At 42.0% G+C, this 22346-nt stretch overlaps 1 protein-coding gene across 2 annotated transcripts in view; it reads right to left on the bottom strand.

Annotated features, from left to right (window-relative positions):
• Positions 1-22346, bottom strand: part of LOC111139493 (zinc finger protein 404) — a 169477-nt gene that overhangs the window by 119912 nt on the left and 27219 nt on the right. The window contains exons 1-4 of one of the 2 annotated variants that reach the window (XM_022491768.1): positions 22134-22319; positions 19309-19435; positions 17601-17693; positions 13098-15283 (exon numbers count right to left, since the gene is read on the bottom strand). In XM_022491768.1, coding sequence (XP_022347476.1) covers positions 13098-15283; positions 17601-17693; positions 19309-19435; positions 22134-22289 — 2562 coding nt within the window. In that variant the 5' untranslated portion in view covers positions 22290-22319. Of the gene's footprint in view, positions 1-13097; positions 15284-17600; positions 17694-19308; positions 19436-22133; positions 22320-22346 lie in introns of those variants that run through there. The other variant, XM_022491767.1, reaches the window with a different exon arrangement.

The following is a 22346-nucleotide window of genomic DNA, read 5'->3' as shown; positions in this document are numbered from 1 at the left end:
TGCCACTTATTCTGTGAACTCTGTCCTTTTTTTCACTTGTAAAATGGAGATAACAATAGGATTAAGATGAGGAACATCTTGATAAAAACACATAAGGGCACTAGAAACTCGACCTGACTCACGACCAACCTGTAAAAAAAAATATTATCCTCAGATGATGGGAAACATGAATGAGGGGTGGATGGTTTAGTAACTGCTTTATGATGATTAAAATATTATCAATAATTGTACATCCATGAAGCATCTGGCTCTTGATCTCAGTTCAGAGCTTGATCTCAGGATCATGAGCTCATGTCGGCATCGGGCTCCATCCAACATCAAAATGTTGATGAGGGCTGCAGATGACTGATGGGGGGTGCATTACACTATTTTCTCTGTGCACATTTGTGTTTATCCATAAGAATAAATTCCTATTTATTTGAAATAAAGTTCCAAAATAATAAAATTTAAGAAAGAAATACCCTTTGTAGTACAGCGCCTATGCGTAAATACATTACAAATGTTAACAGTGGTTATGTCTAAACCTTGAGATTACAGGTTATTCCTACTCTTTCCTTTTTATATTTTTGTATGTCCTAATCTCTCTATAATGGGCATATATTTTACTATAATAAGAACATAAAGTATAAAGCCCCAAAAGATCTTCTAAACCTGTTGGGAAAAAAAACTTCCTCAGAACATATTCAGAACTGTTTCCTGTTTTTTTTTTTTTTATGTACAACATTGAGATTAAAAACATAGACTTGAGGGGCACCTGGGTGGCTCAGTGGGTTAAGCCGCTGCCTTCGGCTCAGGTCATGATCTCAAGGTCCTGGGATCGAGTCCCGCATCGGGCTCTCTGCTCAGCAGAGAGCCTGCTTCCCTCTCTCTCTCTCTCTCTGCCTGCCTCTCTGCCTATTTGTAATCTGTCCCTGTCAAATAAATAAATAAAATCTTTAAAAAAAAAAAACATAGACTTGAGGCTCTAACACCTTGGGTTCAAATGGCAGTTTTGCCTCTTACCAGCTGTAAGTTTTGGGCAAACAAGCTTACCAAGAGTAAATGAAAAAGAAAAAAAAAAAAAAGGAATTTTCCTTGTCCAAAAGATAAGGGCATTTTCTTAAAGCATTTCCATAGGAAACCCAGGGCTTTTGGGATCTTTTCTCTGACCTTTAGATGCACATGTAAATCTTGTTAGAGGCTCAATAAGCCTCTTACCAAGTTTAGAATCCAGAAGTGCTTTTCAAAGGTCTGGGCTTTAAATTAAACAATTAAAAAATAAAATAAGAGGTCAGGGCTTTGTCCCCTTTAAATGTAAATGTATGAGAAAATAATCCAGTGTCCCTATCACTGTGGGGGTTGAACCAAGGTGCTGTTCTCTGAACTGCAGATCTGCTAGCAGGGGCGATAAGATACATCTCATTACTCCCTCAGATAAAGTCAATTACCTAAGACATGATTCCCAAGTAAATTTTAGCATAAATTTATCAAACAATTTGCAGCATATGGTGCAGTCAAGTCCTCTTATAGGAAGAAGAGCTATTGTTAATCTTGAGAATGCATAGATCTAGTGGTTGGACTGCATGTATCCAGTGTTGAAAAATATAATGGTATAAAAAGCTTGTAACCGCTTGACTGTATAAATGGGATGAAACTTCATTCTTTGTCATCTCTTCCCCTAAAAAGATAATAATAGCACTATCTACCTCAGAAGGCTGTTGTCATTTCACGAATTCCTGTAAAATGATAAGGGACCACTACCAGATACACTACTTGTAAGATGAGAATAACGAGACCAAGAAAGATGAAGTAAATCGCATGACACTGTTCTGCTGGGAAGAACTGACTGGTCGGTGAGGAAAGCCGGCTGGAGTGCCAGGAGACCTTCAGACCAGGAGCCACGAGACCCGGGCCGCCCCAACCCGGAGAAGCACCAGGCGCTCCCCGCGGGAGGCTTAGCGGGAGGGGAACGCAGATCTCTCCCAACTCCACCCTCCTCTGCCAGCCGCGGTTTTTCTTCCTTTCCCCGAGAGCAGAGGTCCCGCTGGCTCCCTGCTCAGTTTTAGAAAGGTCCCTGGGATGTAAGATACTTGACAGGAAGGTGAGCAGCGGCGTGGCACTCCTATAGCGAGTCTCCTTCCGCCTAGAGGGAGCTCCTGGACCACTTCCCACAATCCCCCGCTCCAGCCGTCCAGAAGCGGAAGTGCTGCAGCTACAAGGACCCCAGACTACACCTCCCAGAATGCACAAGATAAATGACGCCCGAGCTCCGCCCTCTGAGGAGAAAATACTTCCGGGTATTCTGAGCGTCTGTGTATTAACTCCTAGAATGCCTGAGAGAATCTTGGTGAAATTGTGCCATTTTAGGCTGCGAGCGTCTTCCTTGATTCTGTTACTGAAAACCGGGCAGCATTTTAGCCACTCGTGAGGACGGGTTCGGGAGGAGGTCAGGGTAGGGTGGTGAGTAATCCCCAAGAGCTTCCCGGTAGGAGTAAAAATATAAGGGAAATGGATTGTCTTTGGTAGAGACTGAAGACAAACTCCCAATCACATCACTACTTGAAATTGGTTTACAGTGAATCTTTTTTGTTACACTCTTCAAGCACCTAGCACAAACAAATGAACATCTTTTCTAGAGAAAGCGAACATCACCCTAGGCTTCACATTTTTTCTAAACTCTAAAAATGTATTAATACTGGACAAAAGAGTCCTTGAAGATAAAAGCATTATGAGGTATACAAATAAACACTTCATAAGCTTAGATTATCAAGAATAACAGCTTCAATGTAATATAAAGCAAACTTTAAGAAGCAAAATTAAGAGGCACATTCCGTGCCTGGGTCAGTTAAGCTACTGTCTCTTGATTTAGGTTCAGGTCATGATCCTGGGGTTGTGGGATCCAGCCCCATGCAGGACTCCCCGCTGGGTGTGGGGCCTGCGTGAGATTCTGTCTCACCCTCTCCCTCTACCCCTCTGCCCCCCAAGAAAAAAAGCAAAATTGACAGAATTACAAGGAGAAAAATATTCACAATCAGAATGGGAAGGTTTAGGGTGCCTTGGTGGCTCAGTTGGTTAAGGTCTGCCTTCGGCTCAGGCCATGATCCCGGGGTCCTCGAATGAAGTCCTGCATGGGGCTCCCTGCTTAGCGGGGAGTCTGCTTCTCCCTCTACCCCTCCCCCTTGCTCATGATCTCTCGCTCTCTTACTCTCTCTCTCTCTCTCTCAAATAAATAAATAAATAAATAAATAATTTTTTTTTTTAATTGGAAGTTTCAGTACCTAGGAGGAACTGTAGAGTCTTAAGAGCATTTACTATAACAGAAGGGAAGCTAAAAATAAAAATGGAAACATCCATCTCAGGAATTTAATAAAAAGAAAACAAAAACTATAGTAAGTAGATGGAAGGAAATGATAAAGATAAGAAATTCATGAAATGGAAAACAGATTGAATTTTTTTTTTAAGTCCAGAAGATCATTCCATGAATAAAACAATAAAACTGATGAAGTTCGGAAAGAGTGACCTCTGCCTCTCCCCTTGTGCTCTCTCACTCACTCTCTCTAAAATAAATAAATCTTTATTTTTTTAAAAAGAAAGAATCCATTGCCTAATCCAAAGTCATGAAGATTTATGGTTATGTCTTCATCTAAAAGTCTGATTTTTAGGTTTTTTAAAATTTTGTTTATTTATTAGAGAGAGAGAGAGAGAGCACAAGCAGGTGGAGTAGCAGGCAGAGGGAGAGGGAGAAGCAGGCTACCCGTTGAGCAAGGAGCCCAACATGGGTCTCGATCCCAGGACCCTGGGATCATGACTGGAGCCAAAGGCAATCACGCAACCAACTGAGCCACCCAGGTGCCCCTGATTTTCAGTTCTTACGTTTAGGTCCTTGATCCTAGTTTTTGTATATTGCGTGAAGAAGCGGGTGTGACATCTTTTGCCTGTGCACATCCAGTTGTCTCAGCACCATTTGTTGAAGAGACCTTTCTTTTGCCACTGAATTGTCTTGGCACCTGAACTGGATTTTTAAATTCATTTATTGTGTCCTACATTGAATAAACATCCTTAGTTATGAAGAAACTAATTTAACAAAGTTTGTCTTAATTTCTGTGCTTTTGAAATTCCCAAGTTTCAACAATATTATCTTGCATCTTAAAAATTAACTTTCTTGGAGCTCCTGGGTGGTTCAGTCTGTTAAGCATCTGATTCTTGATTTTGGCTCAGGTCACAATCTCAGGGTCATGAGATTGAGCCCTTCCTTCAGCTCCCTGCTGAGTGGGCAGCCTGCTTAAGATTCTCTCTTTTGGGGTACCTGGGTGGCTCAGTCAGTTAAGTGACCAACTGGATTGTGGCTCAGGTTGTGATTTTGGGGGACAATAGAATGTGTAAATAAAAATTAACTCATTCCATATGAAATGGAATATGGATTTTTAAAAATATTTTTTGTTTATTTGTCAGAGAGAGAGAGCACAGCTGGGGGAGTGGCAGGCAGAGGGAGAAGCAGGCTCCTTGCTGAACAAGGGGCCCACTGTGGGACTTGATCCCAAGATGCTGGAATGACCTGAGCTGAAGGTGGACACTTAACCAACTAAGCCACCCAAATGTCCCTGGAATGTGGACCTTAAAAGATTTAAAAAGAGATACTAAAATATCTTCATTTAAAAAAATACCTTCATGGGGACGCCTGGGTGGCTCAGTTGGTTAAGCCGCTGCCTTCGGCTCAGGTCATCATGATCCCCGGCATCCTGGGATCGAGTCCCGCATCGGGCTCCTTGTTCTGTGGGGAGCCTGCTTCTCCCTCTGCCTCTGCCTGCCACTCTGCCTGTGTTTGTTCTCTCCCTCTCTCTCTCTGACAAATAAATAAATAAAATCTTTTAAAAAAAATACCTTCATGAATTTGTGATAGGTGAAGATTTCTAAAAATCACTAACTAAAAAAACCATGGGAAAACTTAAAAGCATGATTGTTCACTCAAAGGTACCATAAGGAAAATGAAGTTGGGAGCCACAGAACTGAAAAAAAAAATCACAATACACAGTCTTAAAGAATTTTAGCAGAATATAAAGAAATCCTGTAAATCCAAGAATAAGAAATCGCAACAAGAAAAAAAAATCCACAAATCATTTGAACAAGCACTGGATAAAGGAGGATATATAAATGTATAATAAGCCTTTGAATAGGTCCTCAATTTGCTCAATAGCATTAGTCATCAGAGTAATAATGGAAACCTCAATGAGACACCACTCTCCACAAACCCGTGTGACCAAAACAATTTTTTAATTAAAAAAATTAAAAATCTGGCACTACAAAAGTGTTGACAGGGATATGGAGCAACTAGAACTCTATTGCTTTGCTTGTGGGACTATAAATTGTAAGGACCTATTTAGCCAGAGTGACTCCATCTTGGGTAAATAGCCATTTTGTTGTTTGTGCAGTAAACTTAAATTGACTCTCCCCCCAGAGAAACTTACTTAGAAGCAAGTCCAGGAAACCAGTAAAATGTAGTCGGCTAGTTCCTGATAACAGAGCCCAGAATACAAGGACGAGTCAGGCCAGATAGAGACATCTAATCAGTACGAAGTATTGTTTGTAACAGTGAGGTCTTGCCCAAACCTAAATGACTCCATCTCGGGAAGGACGACGATCTTATTATTCACACTGAATATGTTAACTGACTAAGCCTTCCCAGAAAGTACTGTTTGTAACGGTTCCTAGTATGGAGTAATCTTGAATAACACATCACCAGACCGGATGAAACTAGCCAATCAACAAAAGACACACAAACCCGGTGGGTTGAGATGCCAAAATATGGGTTGCAGTTTTACCCAATAAAAGGTAGCCTGTAAGCTGGGGGCAGTCGCTCTCTTCAGAGACGGCGCTGGCCGGTCAGTCTGACTTCTAATGCTTGGCATAGAATAGAGCTTTGCATAACTTTAACTTTGTTTCAGTCTCGTTCCCCTGGCCGATCAGTCTGATTTCTAATACTTGGCATAAAATAAAGCTTTTAATAACTTTCACTTTGTCTCAGTCTCATTTCATTTAATAATGGACCTAACATAAATTAGTTCAATCACCTGGAGAATGTTTGGCAGTGTCTGCGAGAATTAAATATATGCATCCTCCGTGGCACAGGAATTCCATTCCAGCAAGCATAAAAATAAACACACAACACACACATCCCAAAATATCTGGCTCATAGGATGTAGGTTGCCTACTCTGCTCTGCAATAACAGAATAGGTAAATGATTGCTTAGAAACAATATGGTTCAATCTCACAAACACTATACTGAGCAAAATAAGTGGGACACAAAAGCATATAATATAGTTCCATTTATGTGAGGATAAACAAAAGGAAAAGTAGCCAATGGTGACAGAAGTTAGGAAATTGCATTTGAGAGGGGTAGTCACTGAAAAGGAGCAGCAGAAATGATCTGTTGCATCTGTCCAAGCCTACCAGTGGTAACGCTCTTGTCTATGGCTGCCTGAGGCACTGGCCCAGGTTCTGTGTTATTTGTATAGAGCCCCATTGGGGCCAGTGTTGTGGCTGGACCAGCTCTTGTTGGTTTTTACTATGATCACAGGACACATTTCAGCAAAAAACCAGGAATAAGATTTATAACTCACACGTCCTGGAGGGTACATGGCATCCCCAAAGGCCACACAGGGAGGTCAAAGAAAAACAACGACCTCAGACCGGGAGCTCTGCCTTTACTTGGGTTCAAGGGGGGGACATCTGGGGTTTCACAAGGATTCACTCATTATTGGCTAAGTTGCAATATACAAGTGAAATTAGGGGCTGGGAGAGCAGAGGCCAGGTCACCCAAGCGGTCAGTTATCTAGGCCACCCATGGCTTCTGAAAAAGTAAGTTCATGGGTGTGGACGGCCTAGATCATTACCTGGTTGCTTTGCTAGAAACTGTGTCATATAGCTGGCAATATGTTTACTCAAAATGAGTCTTTTTATTATTTTAAAGATTTTATTTATTTATTTGACAGAGAGAGAGATCACAAGTAGGCAGAGAGGCAGGCAGAGAGAGAGAAAGGGGGAAGCAGGCTCCCCACGGAGCAGAGTCCGATGTGAGGGCTCAATCCCAAGACCCTGAGATCATGATCCGAGCTGAAGGCAGAGGCTTTAACCCACTGAGCCCCCCAGGTGCCCCTCAAAATGAATCTTTTAAAATGGATGCCTCAGTAATCAGTACCTTAATGTCAGGCCCTTAAACTACAGGGTTCAATATCAGCCAGTGTTCAGTCGGGAAAGCTGTGCCACTAAACTTTAAAATAGGAATTAGACCTGACACAAATGTGGGAGCATGAGTTTGTAGGAATTCTGAGAATCCAGGCACATTCAGCTACTGAAGTGGGACAGTTAATGGGGAACATGACAGAAGATCAGTGAATCCACGAACATGAGCCCAATTGCTACAATTCTTTTTTTTTTTTTTAATTACAGCACAAACAGTGGTAGATGGACCACCATGAGGAAAAATAAAGCAATGTGTAAGGTCCACAGATGGTGCTTTTGCAGAAGCACTGGGCAGGAGAGGCAATTCCATATCCAGAGCAACTTTTCTCCAATGAAAACAGTGTGCTGTCCCTTCCATGATGGAAGTGGTCTTGTGTAACCGAATTCCTAGCAGGGGGTTGGGTAGTTCTCTCTGGAGAACTCTCACTCAACTGACCACAGAGAATGACTCATGAGGTCCTGGGCATGGGTTGAGAGATGGGAGTCACAGAAGCAGGAACTGGAGCTTTGGCAATCTGAGTCACTTGGGACTGTCATGCCGCTTACTTGTGACGTCTGTCTAAACCCAGTCTCATCTGTGTCACTTCCACTTGATGTTGAAGTGCTACTGCTATAATCAAATTTATGACTTCACTGCGTAATTTTCTGGCTTATGGCCAAATATTTAGTTTTAACTCGGGATCAAAGAAGCCTGATGCTGCTTTCTCAGGAGTAACGCCATTGGCACAGAATGGCAGAACTTTGCTCCCAAATCCCAAAGATGCGCGCTGCCGGCTCTACGCGGTGTCTGAGCCTGTCACAGGTTCTTCATATGTCAGTAGATATATATTTATCAGGGGTCATAAAATCATTTCTGTAAAGAGCCAGATAGTAAATATTTAAGGCTTTGCAGACCACACAGATTTATCACAACTACTCCAGGAATCAGATTTATAACTCACACGTCCTGGAGAGTACATGGCATCCCCAAAGGCCACACAGGGAGGTCAAGGGGACCCAGCCTGACCTCTTAGGTGCTCTGGAAATGGGAACTAATTCACATTATGGAATTGGCTGAGTGGCCACAACTCTCATGTTGATTCAGGTCAGAATAAGAAAAGTTCACCAGAGATCAAGTTTCCTGCAAGCAAACCATCCAGGGGAGATTATTACAGGTTCTTCAGGCAAGAGGAGACTACATCAGAGCAGAACAAAAGGCTACCTCCTAATGGCAAAGGAGACGCCTAAGTTTAGAGGTCAAAGACCTCAGCTTTGTTGGAATCTGCTCATATATTCCCACCTCAGTTTTTCAGGATTCTATTCCTTCCCTCTGATGCCCTATTATAGGTTGTGAACCAATCAATGTGTTATCATTCACTTGGTGACTGAATTTGACTTTGAGTCGCCTTTTTGTTAAAAAAAGAAAGAAAGAAAGAAAGAAAAGGAGAGGAAAGTAAAGGAAAAAGGAAGGAGGGGAGGGGGGAGGGTGGGAAGGAGGGAAGAGGGAGGGAAGGAGAGAGAGAGAGAGGGAGGCAGGGACAAAAAGAACAGAAGGGATTGGGAGGGAGACAAACCATAAGTGACTCTTAATCTCACAAAACAAACTGAGGGTTGATGGGGGGAGGGGGGTGGGGGGGCGTGGGGTTATAGACATTGGGGAGGGTATGTGCTATGGTGAGTGCTGTGAAGTGTGTAAACCTGGCGATTCACAGACCTGTACCCCTGGGGATAAAAATATATTATATGTTTCTAAAAAAATAAAAATAAAAATAAAAAAAAGAACAAAAGAGACAAAGAAAGAAAAGAAAGGAGAGAGAGAGAAAGGAAGGAAGAAAGGAATGTTTATATAACAAGTCCCCAAAGTGTTAATATGTAGCCACGCTCAAAACTAAGATGGGAAAATCCCCCAGAGCCCCCCCCCCCAAAAAAGAGCTGATGGTGTCAAGTAGGAGTTGAAACTGAATGGCCCACAAAGGCCAATGGAACTGGATACACAATTAGAGGTTTAATTTAGTGTAGATGGAAGTCAAGGTCAGAGGAGCCATGCACACAGGCAGAGTAGTAAACTACCCAATATTAAGAATGAAAGACTAGTTCTCTTTCACTGGCTGAGGAGAAACAGGTAGTCCCTATTGTTACCACCATCTCTGGCCCAATCTAAAGAACAAGATCAATCAGAAGGGCAGATACAAGAATCAAAAGGAAACCATTCTGAAATCCTGACTGTACCAGGCTCAAGTTAGGCTCTACTTGTGATCTTTCCCGTTATGGGAGACATTATCTTTTTGGCTTAACACAGGGATCAAAAGGCGTATTCTGTAAAGCTCTAGAAAGTGTTTTGGATTTTGTGGGCCAGCGTTTGTCACAACTACTAAACTCTGTCACTGCAATGAGAAAACAGTCATAGATACATAAATGAATGGGCATTGCTCTGTTCCAATGAAGCTTTAAAGGGAGTGGACCACATTTGGACCACAGGAAACAGCTTGCCAACCTTCGATTCAACACACTAAATGAAAATTACCATGAGAGTTGATGGGCTATCCTGGGATCACTAAACAAAACTAAACACAGAAGGCCTAGGATTTCTCCTATCTAACGCAACTTGAGGTAGCACGGGCTTTACACAGCATGTGAAGGTGTGGTCCAAGAAGTCAACTTTGGAAACCTGCCTCCCACATTATATCCTTTGCTGAGTAAAGCCACTTAATCAAAAAAGCCTCAAGGATGAGTGAAATGACTATGTCGGAAATGGTATTCAAACCTGCTCAACAGCTTGCTCCCATCGTGCTAGATGCTCCCCTTATACATAGCTTTTCCTTAGGGAATCTTTGTTAAATTTTACCTCAAAACATATATACTTTCTTTCTCCATCTTCATGATTTGCCCACTCAGTTACTCTGTAAACAATTTTCTCATCATTCCTTTTCTCCACAACTCAAGGTTTTCTGTGCCATGGTGTCTGGAAAGACCCAGCTACTTCCCTAATCAGACCAAGCACTGGAAAGGACCAGCCAGTACCCTGGGATATCTATTCCCCCCGTAGGGAAGTCTGACAAGAATAAGGATGTATAAATTTCCACTGTTGGAACTACACTAGAATCTTCTAGTCCCATGGAGTTATGCCTAAACTTCAAATATACTAATTACAAATACACAGTTATACTCACTAATGTATCTGTCTCTGAATGACCACAGAAATTTTTTTAACAACTGATTTCCAGAGTTCTATTCCTTAGTTTTGGTCTTATATACATGGTGATAGGATTTCTTACTGTTAAGAGATACGTTCTTGGGGCGCCTGGGTGGCTCAGTGGGTTAAGCCGCTGCCTTCCGCTCAGGTCATGATCTCAGGGTCCTGGGATCGAGTCCCGCATCGGGCTCTCTGCTCAGCAGGGAGCCTGCTTCCCTTCCTCTCTCTCTGCCTGCCTCTCTGCCTACTTGTGATCTCTGTCTGTCAAATAAATAAATAAAATCTTTAAAAAAAAAAAAGAGATACGTTCTTATAAATTTTAAAATCATAGTTTACTGTGATTTAATAATTTGATTAATTTAATAATTTAATAATTTGATTTCATAAAATAACAGTATTTTACTATAAAACTGATGCTTAATAAAAAAACTGAGTAAAATAACTGAGAAACCCCTGAAAATCTTGCTGTTTATGTGGGGTAAATATCCCTTCACATGACTGGATGATTAACACATTCACAGACACACATGGTTGATTAAGGTATGTGATGTCCCTAAACTACCTTAAACTGTTACATTCTTCCATCTTAAGTCTTGGCCATCATTTTAATGAGTCTGTTATTGCATAAGTTTATCAAAATACATTTATATAAATTCCTGATGAACATTTATTTCCACTTTTACAAGATTGAGTTAACAGCATTGATGTCTACTGACCTTTTCTCCCTATTTAAATCTCCTAATCATATATTCTTATTCTATCATCTCCAGACCAAAGGGATTCCACATTCTGTATTTTGACATATACTGACCAACTTCAAAAAGTAATTATTTGGGGCACCTGGGTGGCTCAGTTAAGGGTCCAACTCTTGAGTTTTGCTCAGGTCGTATCTCAGGGTTGGGAGATCGAGCCCAGTGTCAGGCTCCACACTGAGTGTGGAGCCTTCTTGGGATTCTCTCTCTAAACAAACAAACAAAACTAAATAGCCATTATTCAATCCACTGCTAGGAAAAAATGTGAAAGTCAGTCATGCCCCAGTAATCAATGTGTTTGATAAAGTTACCGAATTTCGACAAATAATTTTTTCTTCTTTTTCTGTCTGGGGAGAGCAAGGAGTAATAGGGTAGAGAACTTGACAAAAGTAATCTACTTCAAATAGCCTCTCTACCTAAGAAGTTTGTTTTGTGTTGTTAAGACTTTATTCATTTACTTGTCAGAGACAAGGAGTGAGAACACAAGCAGGGGGAGTGACAAGCAGAGGAAGAAGCAGGCTCTGCACTGAGCAAGGAGCCTGATGTGGGGCTCGATCCCAGGACCCCAGGATCATCACCTGAGCCAAAGGCAGATGCTTAACTGCCTGAGCCACCCAGGCGTCCCTACCTAAGAAGTTTTAATGAAAGTAATGCTAAAACCCTTATTTGGAAGGCAATCATATCAAGTGTGGTTGGAAATGTGGAGACTAAGAAACCAATGATCAATTCAACATTTACTAAGGAACGTATGTCATTAGTATAACTTTGACACTTACACTCCTGCCTTCACATCGAGAATAAAAATGAATAGTAAGGGGCGCCTGGGTGGCTCAGTGGGTTAAGCCTCTGCCTTCGGCTCAGGTCATGATCTCAGGGTCCTGGGATCGAGCCCCGCGTCGGGCTCTCTGCTCAGCGGGGAGCCTGCTTCCTCCTCTCTCTCTGCCTGTCTCTCTGCCCACGTGTGATCTCTCTCTCTGTCAAATAAATAAATAAAATCTTTAAAAAAAAAAATGAATAGGGGACGCCTGGGTGGCTCAGTTGGTTAAGCGGCTGCCTTCGGCTCAGGTCATGATCCCAGCATCCTGGGATCGAGTCCCATATCAGGCTCCTTGCTCGGCAGGGAACCTGCTTCTCCCTCTGTCTCTGCCTGCCTCTCTGCCTACTTGTGATCTCTCTCTCTCTCTCTGACAAATAAATAAATAAAATCTTAAAAAAAAAAAAAGATAAGGTTTAAAAAAAAAAATGAATAGTAAAATGGCTTATTGTAGGATTAGCAATCAAGTTTCCAGTCTGTGCTATCATAAAAGATAACAATTTGGTATTCCACTGATTTTACGCAGTGTAAGTTCAAAGTCCAAAATGATAGGACCCACCTTGATAAGAGGCTGGGAAAGACAGGAGCTCATCACAAGGCAATGCCAAATTACTAGGACAAATTACTAGTTTTCTTGCATTTCAACTCTGTCTCCCTGAATTAATTTCATTAAGGCCACATTGAGGTTACTTGTTCTGAATACAAATTTTTATGAAATTCTGGAGGTGATCGTAACACAACTATCAAAAGATCCATTTCCCCTGTTTATTAACTGAACAAGTATTGCGCACCTCCCAAGTCCCTGGCAATGTTAAGACTACGTAGATTCAGAACAAGTCTCTGCATTTATAGAGCTTACATTCTAATGGGCATTACTTTGTGTGTCCATCATGTTTTTATACAAGGCCTGATAAAACTCATCCTTTCCAAAGCCTCCCCTGAGTAGTATTTAATAAAGGTCAAAGTTCAAACTGTACCTTACTATGCCACTCATAAGTGTTCTCTTCTGTGTGGCCTCCTGACTACTGGGATGTGTTAAACTGTGGCTCAAACACTGACTTTCGTGAAACAAAGGATTTTTTTCTTTTGAACTTCATGATTGGAAGAATTCACATGACACCTGGGTTTTCTTTTAAAAAATCATTTTATACAGCTATTTTCTTGTGTGGACTCTTTGATGTTCTTCCCGCTCCTATTACTTTTATAGGATTTATCACCAGCATGGATTCTGTGATGAATGGTAAGATTTGATCGCCAGCTGAAGCTCTTACCACATGTCTCACACTTGTAAGGTTTCTCCCCCGTGTGAACTCTCTGGTGAGACTGTAGCTGTGAAGAGCGACTGAAGACCTTACCACACACATCACATTTGTACGGTTTCTCTCCAGTGTGGACGCTCTGATGAAGCTGAAGACTTGAGGCCTGACTGAAGTGCTTACCACACTCCCCACACTTGTACGGTTTCTCTCCTGTGTGGACCCTCTGATGCATGTCAAGATTCAAGCTCCACTTGAAGCCCTTCCCACACTCCTCACATTTGTACGGCTTTTCCCCAGTGTGGACTTTTTGATGGGCTTGGAGGTGTGAACTGCGACCGAAACTCTTCCCACACTCTTCACATTTGAATGGTTTCTCTCCACTGTGGACTCTCTGATGGGCCAGAAGATTTGAGGCCTGCCTGAATACTTTCCCACACTCCTCACAATTATATGGTTTCTCTCCTGTGTGGATTCTGCAATGAATTTTGAGATCTGCTCTACGACTGAATCCTTTTCCACACTCGTCACATTTGTATGGTTTCTCACCAGTATGGATCAGCTGGTGAATCTGAAGTCGGGAACTCTGATTGAAGCCCTGCCCGCACTCCTCACACTTGTAAGGTTTCTCTACGCTGTGCGCCTTCAGATGGATTTGAAGATATGAACTCTGACTGAAGCCCTTTCCGCATACCTCGCATTTATAGGGTTTCTCCCCTGTGTGGACTACCAGATGAACTTGATAATGGGAGTTCCTCCTGAAACTCTTCCCACACTCATCACATTTGTATGGTTTCTCTCCTGTGTGGACTCTCTGATGGGCTTGAAGATTTGAACTCAGAGTAAAGCCTTTACCACACACATTACATATGTAGGATTTCTCTCCAGTGTGAACACCCTGATGGGCCTGAAGACTTGAAGGGCGACTAAAGCCTTTACCACATTCCTCGCATTTGTAGGGTTTTTCTCCTGTGTGGACCCTCTGATGAATGTATAGATTTGAACTACAAATGAAGCCCTTCCCACACTCCTCACATTTGTATGGTTTCTCTCCCGTATGGACTCTCTGATGGGACTGAAGATGTGAATTCCGACTGAAGCTTTTGCCACATGCATCACATCTGAATGGTTTCTCGCCAGTGTGGACTCTCTGATGGTCCTGGAGATGAGAGGCCTGACTGAAGGCCCTTCCACACTCCTCACAATGATAAGGTTTCTCTCCTGTGTGGACTTTACAATGAACAGTAAGTGCTGATCTACGACCAAAGCCTTTCCCACACTCCTCACATTTAAATGGCTTCTCTACAGTGTGGACTTTCTGATGGGTTTGCAGAAGTGAGCTCTCATTGAATTCCTTACCACATTCACCACGCTTATAGCCTTTCTCCCCGACGTGAACTCTCTGATGAATACGAAGAACTGAGCTATAACGGAAGCCTTTTCCACACTCACTGCAGGTATGAGACTTTGCTTTTGAGTGCAACTGCTGATGAAGATCAAAGGTAGAGAGATCACTAAAAGTTTTTCCACATTTGTTACATCGGTGAGGTTTTGGTCCTGTGTGAATCATACTATTCTGGTCCAATGTTGAAATCTTCACACTGTCTTTCTCACTATCATCGTTGCTATAAGATTGGTCACTTCTGTAAATTCCTTGATTTAGATGATGTGAAATCCAACCAATGACATCAACATCCTGTTTACATTGACACAGCTTATTTTTCATGGAAACTTGCTGGGATCTGTTCCGATAACTCTGTGACTCAGTCAGAGAAGATTTCCTCCACGAGTCCTGGGCTCTCAAATTTGGAAGGTGTGAGTTTTCAGTACTATTAGGACCATCCACTTTACAACGTGGTATACAGTTCTCATCTTCAGAAATTTGAATGGAGAGTCCTGTCCCAAGCTGGCAGGGAGAATCACCTTGTTTGTGAAGTTGAGAACTATTTATCATGGAGTCTGGAGGTCTGGATAGGTCATTTGTAATGTGTTGCCAGATTGGCCAGCAGGAAAGCTCTTCACGTGGCTCTCTGCCTTGAACAGTCCTCAGCGCACTTTGGCTGTTCCCTCCTATAGGGACAGAAGTCAGAGATGTGGAAAAGTGAAAACTTTGTTCGAAGAGTCAAGATCTCACACTTAGGACACCGTAAGAGACTTTAACGAACCCCAGGATGGTTTTGCTTACCTTTTTCACCATATATGAAATACTCTGGCTTACACACTGATCGAAACCAACAACTTAGCATTAATGAAATCCATCTAAAACAAAATTACTACCACCTGACAATTTAAGTCATTTTTCAAAAATTACCTGGTCTTTCCCACCACCGTACAGTGTCAATAAGGACAAGCAGCTGGCAGTGTTGACAGCTTTTAATAGTGCCTAGCAGTCAGTAGGTGTTCAGGAAATGTATGCACAGATGAATCCCAGTCTGATGTCTGAGATTGTCTAGAATTCTAAATCCCAGTTTAAGTGTAAACAAATCAGAGCAGCACAAGTGAGATGTCTGAAATAGGACAAGGATGGGAAAATACAGTTTGCTAAGAAGTTGAAAGTCTGCAACAGAAGCAGCAGTATACTAAGGGGGTACTGAGGAGAAAACCAAGGGTGCTAAAGAAAGAAAAGCACGAAGATCTATACACTAGATCCTTCTGAGACTTTGGTACTGGCTCTCTAAATGCCTTCCCCCACCCCCGCCCCAAAGCCCCACCTCAAAAGGAGTCAAATTTAGAGGCCAGGGAAGAATGCTGTCTCTCTGAAAATTGTGTGGAAAATTTTTGTATATAGATACATTGGCCTTCAACAAGAATGACTGTTTCGAAGTGCAGAGCGCAGTTTATTGGTGAGCTGGGAAATAAATTCCATTGCTTATGATATTTAGAAGAAACATACTAGAAACTATAAGGAATCATCACAAGTAGGAAAGCTGTCTGTCATACAAGAAATGCCTTCAAAAGTCATACATTTATTTATTTATTTTCCATTTTATTTATTTATTTTTAAATTTAATTTAATTTTTTCAGTGTTCCAAGAAAGTCATATATTTAAATCCATACACAAACATTAAGTCTGCAGTAACAACATAAGATCCATTTATGATTATATATCTGCATTCGAAAGAAGCAAATGGGATGCAGCTGGGCAAACCTTTTTAGGGAAAGGCTAACTCACAAGCTGGCTATTTTCTGAGACCTTCCATGCCCTGATATAAAAGATATGGAAGTTGAATTTTTTTCCCTCCGCTGGGGGAGCTGCCTAAGAAGTGGACAGAAGAATCCTCTATCAAAAAAAAAAACAACAACAAAAAAACAACAAAGGGTGCCTGGGTGGCTCAGTGGGTTAAACCGCTGCCTTCAACTCAGGTCATGATCCCAGGGTCCTGGGATCAAGCCCTGCATCCGGCTCCCTGCCCTGCAGGAAGCCTGCTTCTCCGTCTCCCCCTCCCCCTGCTTGTGTTCCCTCTCTCGTGTTTCTGTCAAATAAATAAAAATCTTAAAAAAAAAAAAAAAAGAATTCATTTGAAGACAAAAAATATTTTGCAATATCCCTTCTTCACATGGATCTGTCCACCGCCTCTTAGCTATTTCTGTGGAGGGCAGGTTTTCCTATAAATTGACTCATTCATTTATCCAACATCTATTTACAGGGCCCCTGTCATGTACCAGGACTATTCTAAGCACCAAGGACAGTGAACAATCAACAAAACAGACAAATTTCCTCCACTCTTGAAGATTACACTCCAGTGAGGAGATGAAGATAAAATAAGCAAATGAATAAAAATACGTGAGGCGACGATCACCCAAAATAAGGCAGCGCAGAGTGTCAAGAGAGAAGGACATTTTCAACAGGGTGGTCAGAACCCTCACGGGAGATTAGAACGGAGTGACCTGCAGGAAGTCCAGAGGGGTCTGAAGGGTTCCAGGTGAGAGACTATTCCAGGCAGAGAGGAACAAGTGAAGGACTCTGGGGCAGAAGTTTCCTTCGCAGGTCTGAGCAACGGCAGGGAGGACAAGGTGGGGGGGAAGGCGGAGCAAGAGGAAGGACAGCGGCATTCACCCAGGCCATGGGGGATGAAGAGCAGATCCCAGAGGACTCGTTACAGAAGCTGCTCTCGGTGGTTTTTACTCCAAGTAAAAGAAGTAAAAGAGAATTCTGAACAGCAGACTACCATGATCGGACTTGAAGTTATAGAGGATCCCCCGGGCTGCTACTTAAAGAACAGGCCACGGGAGACAGGTGGGAGCAGGCGCCACTGTGAAGCCTGCAGCGATAACGCAGGGAAAAGGTCTGGCACTTGGACACAGGGGACAGCACACGGGTGCGCTGAAACAGAAACAAAGCAGATGGGCCGGAAACTGCAACAACGCACAGCTGCTTCATTCTTACCCACATTTCTCTCTATCTGGGGTGCTGTCTTCGTCAACCACAGCCTCTCTTCTCTTTCTGTGCGCCATTTATCTCGTTTAAAGGGTTGATGTCCTGAGAACATGCAAAGTCATGAGTTAAAATGAGCATGCTACTTCCTAGAGAAGTTTATCCTGTTCTGCAAACCGCGAACAGTAGTCTTTGAAGGGTTGCCATCCCTCTAGACAAAGATTTCCCGCTTCTTTTTGTATGTTCTTCTTACAAACAATACCTTCACTGAAAGAAAAGCTTTGGGGAACAGATACATAGAATGTATTAGTTTATTTCTTCATCCTGTGTTTAGTGTCTAAAGACCCATGTGGGGGCACCTGGGTGGCTCAGTGGGTTAAAGCCTGGGCCTTCAGCTCCGGTCATGATCCCAGAGTCCTGGGATCGAGCCCCGCATCGGGCTCTCTGCTCAGCAGGGAGCCTGCTTCCCCCTCTCTCTCTGTCTGCTTCTCTGCCTACTTGTGATCTCTGTCTGTCAAATAAATAAATAAAAATCTTAAAAAAAAAATAATAAAGACCCATGGGATAGAAACCAAGCTTTGGTTTCTGGATACATGCGCTTACCAGCTTTTATACCAATCTAACGAAAGATGATACTCTTGGGCACCTGGGTGGCTCAGTTAGTTAAGCAACTGCCTTCGGCTCAGGTCATGATCCTGGAGTCCCAGGATAGAGTCCTGCATTGGGCTCCCTGTTTAGTGGGGCATCTACGTCTCCTTCTGCCCCTTACCCCTCTCATGCTCTCTCTCTCTCTCTCAAATAAATAAATAAAATCTTAAAAAAAAAAAAGAAAGAAAAAGAAAAGAAAGATGATACTCTTGTTGCCCTGTTAACAAAACATTTGGTTTCATCCAAAAAGTACATGTTTCCTCCATGTTGATTTAATTATATGGATGCGTTAGTAACAAAAGCAACCCTGTGACTTTTGGACAATAGATTTATCGGTCTATAAAGTGAAGCCAACTTCAAAAAACAGATTCTCAAGATTTGTACTTCTATTTTCACAAGGGCCTTACCAAGTACATAAATCTGTTTTTGAATTACAACTGTTAATTAAAATTGCAAGTAGGTATGTTAAAAAATAAATAAAACGAACATGCTAGAAGTAAAATTTACTGGAAATTTGAGTTCCAACTGCATATTCAAGACATCGAAAGTGTGTTTTTCAAACCTTTTTTTAATCATGACCCATTGAAGAGACAGCATTTATTTCATGACCCAATTACAAACACAGAGAGAGGTATTACCCAAAGTTTGAATGACCTATTTCTAACCTGTCTGTTTTCACTATATCTCCTCCCAGCGGCCCTCACACACTCGTGCAATCAACTAGTTTTTTGCTGCAATGTATCCAAAGAAGTTCTGATATTCTCTCTCCTATTGATTTCATTCAAAACTACTCACAGAACTCAGCAAATCAGTTTTATAATTCACTAATATGATAGGAGTGAGATCTGAAATCAAATAGACAAGGTATAGCAGTATACTGTCTGTTTATAGTCCTTTACAAAAACCCAAATGAAAAAGACCTAAAAGATCCTGTTCAGAAAGACCAGAAACATCCTATGTCCCGCCAAGAATTAGCAAAGTCCAATCCCTAAACTCAGGGAACCATTTTAAGGGCCCCAAAGCCTTAAAACCCCAAGGTGACAAAGATCCTCCAGAGGGAGGCTGTTCTCACCCACTGAGACCAGGTTCCTGAAGTTTTCTAACATGACGTCCTGGTAAAGCTTCCTCTGGGCAGAGTCCAGCAGCCCCAGCTCCTCCTCCGTGAAGGCCACCGCCACGTCCTTGAACGTCACCGCCTCCTACACATACAACAAACACATACAACCTCAATTTTACACCTAAGGTCGACTGGGAGAGGTGGGAGGATGGGTGGGGAGGACTGGTGGGGAGGTGCTCTGGCCCCTGAGCAATCTGTAGATTTCCCAGCCCTTCTCCTTCTCTCCTGCTGATGCCACACACCGACTGTCCTCAGCGTCATCACAAGTGCTGCTATGGAAAAGAAAGCTTTACCTATTTACCTGGCCCTCTCAGTGAGCACTGTTAATAAGCAAACTCCCTAAAATTCTAACAGGTGTATTCTCAACTAAAAAGGTTTTACTTTTTAATTAATACTGCCAATTACTTCAGAAATATCGAACAGTTTAGCCCCATCAATGTCTTCCACTAAGGTGGGAACCAAGTCAGGAGTAGCGTTCTTTGTGGAAATAAACCAAAAGGGCACGCCAGATCACTGAATGAAAAACTCTCCTCCTGTAATCTGTCTTCACTTGAATACCACACTCTGACTCCAGATCTCTGCTGTTCTGTGTGAATTTAAGCAGACGTCTTTTTCACAACCCCTTGCCTTCATATTTAAAGTGAAGACAGGGGCGCCTGGGTGGCTCAGTGGGTTAAGCGTCTGCCTTCTGCTCAGGTCATGATCTCAGGGTCCTGAGATCCCTCCCCCTCGGCCCCTCCCCTGCTCAAGCACTCACAGGCTCAGGCTCTCTCTTTTTCTTTCCTTCTCAAATAAATAAATAAAATCTTTTAAAAAAATAAAATAAAATGAAGATAAAACCAAGCCCCTCTTCATAAAATTGTTCTGAGGTGTCAATGCAGTGAGTGACAAGTCCTTTAGCACCCCTGGATTTTTTAAAACTAAGGTTATGTATTATTTTGACTAAAAATTAAAAAAAAAAAAAATGCTGGGGGCACCTGGGTGGTTCAGTGGGTTAAGCATCTGCCTTTGGCTCAGGTCATAATCCCAGGGTCCTGGGATTGAGGCTGTGTTGGGCTTCCTGCTCAGTGGGGAGCTGGCTGCTCTCTCTCACTCTGCTGCTCCCCGCTGCTTGTGCTTTCTCTCTCTCTCTCAAATAAATAAACTCTTTAAGAAATAAATAAATAAATTTAAAAGTTCACTCAGGAAAAAAAAAAAAACCCAGTAGATAAACTCCACATAGGGTTTGTGACTTAGGTTTGGGAAAACAGAAGCTAGCTCTTGTCATTAGAAAGCTTCTAACAATATCTTTTCCTGTGAAGCTGAAGTCTGATCCCAACAAACTGTGCCATATTTGAATATCCTACCAAAAAACATCCAGTGCACCAGATATAAAACGGACCTCTTCAATTCTGAATACCTAATACCTAACACATTAAGGACAAAAAAGGGCAGTAATTTTCAGAACGGTCTTTTGAGAAACAGATTAAATCAGGAAAACTATCACTGTAGTGTTCCTAAAATAGTAAAAAACCTAAACTAAATGTCTATGAATAGGGAACAGTTTAAAAAAATAGGTATACGAATGTGAAGAGACTATGATACAGCAATTGTTATATAGTAACTGTGTGCCTGGCCGGCTCAGTCAGTTGAACACGTGACTCTTGATCTCTGGGTTGTAAGCTGGAGCCCCATGCTGGGTGTAGGGATTACCTAAAAAGAAATAAAATCTTTAAAAAAAACTGATGCATAATATTAAATGGAAAAAAAAAGATTTAAGTTGTATGTTATAGGGTTGGGGGATCGACAAACAAGTGAAAAGGAAAAAAAGTACAAACTTCCAGTTATAAAATAAGTCAGTCACAAGGATGAAAAGCACAGCATAGGGAATATAATCAATGATATTACAATAACTTCATGCAGTGATAGACTATACCTACACTTATCATGGTGGGCATTCTGCGATGTATCTGTCAAATCACTATGCTGTATGCCTGGAACTGATACGTTTCCTATGTTTCCATTTTAAAAAATTATAATAATAAAATTAAAAAGTAAAAAATTTTTTTAAAAAGTATGAAAGATTTTTAAAAAAGAAATCTTCCAAGATATAAAGCTGTATCTATGTCATGAATGCAAACACACAGCTATGAATACATGTGATGACGAGATGACAGAAATAAAGCATCTATTTGGAAGCAGGGGAAGTAGCAAGGGGCAAGATATTCTCATTTCTATTAGTTGTTCTACTTTTCCTTGTGAGATTAAAAACGGATGAAATGAAAACTAAAACCGAAACCGATTAAACTTAAAAGGCGTAAAGAAAAAAGCACCTGACACACTCAACAAGTCCACAGTTGCACTCTCCTTAAAAGAGAACTATGTGCCGTCTCTGAGGGCCAAAATGACATTTTTTTTTAAAGATTTCATTTATTGGGGTGCCTGGGTGGCTCAGTGGGTTAAAGCCTCTGCCTTCAGCTCAGGTCATGATCCCAGGATCCTGGGATCGAGTCCCGCATCGGGCTCTCTGCTCAGAGGGAGCCTGCTTCCTCCTCTCTCTCTGCCTGCCTCTCTGCCTACTTGTGATCTCTGTCTGTCAAATAAATAAAATCTTTAAAAAAAAAAAAAAGATTTCATTTATTTATTTGAGAGAGAGAGAATGAACAGGGAGCCCAATGTGGGCCTTGATCGCAGGACCCGGAAATCACAACCGGAGCCAAAGGCAGATGCTTAACCGACTGAGCCCCCGAGGTACCCCTAAAATGACATTTTTAACAGCAAGAAAGGCAAGCCCTACTCACCTTGAACATGCTCATATTCTCTTTCCTTCTGGGGAAACAGAATCCTAGAAAGACAGACTGGGAAAGAGAAAAGAAGTCAATGGAAAAGGTCAAGTACACCATTAACCTATAGGACTGTGCAGGTGAACACGGCGTGATGAGCGGAACTCGGCACATGTACCAGACAGCCCCTGGACCACTTTCAGCAGGAGTTCAAGGAACCACCTGCCCACC

This window comes from Enhydra lutris, unplaced genomic scaffold (genome assembly GCF_002288905.1).
Source record: "Enhydra lutris kenyoni isolate GAN:26980312 unplaced genomic scaffold, ASM228890v2 scaffoldscaffold110, whole genome shotgun sequence".
Lineage (NCBI taxonomy): Eukaryota > Metazoa > Chordata > Mammalia > Carnivora > Mustelidae > Enhydra > Enhydra lutris.
This window is presented reverse-complemented; position numbering and strand designations above follow the sequence as displayed.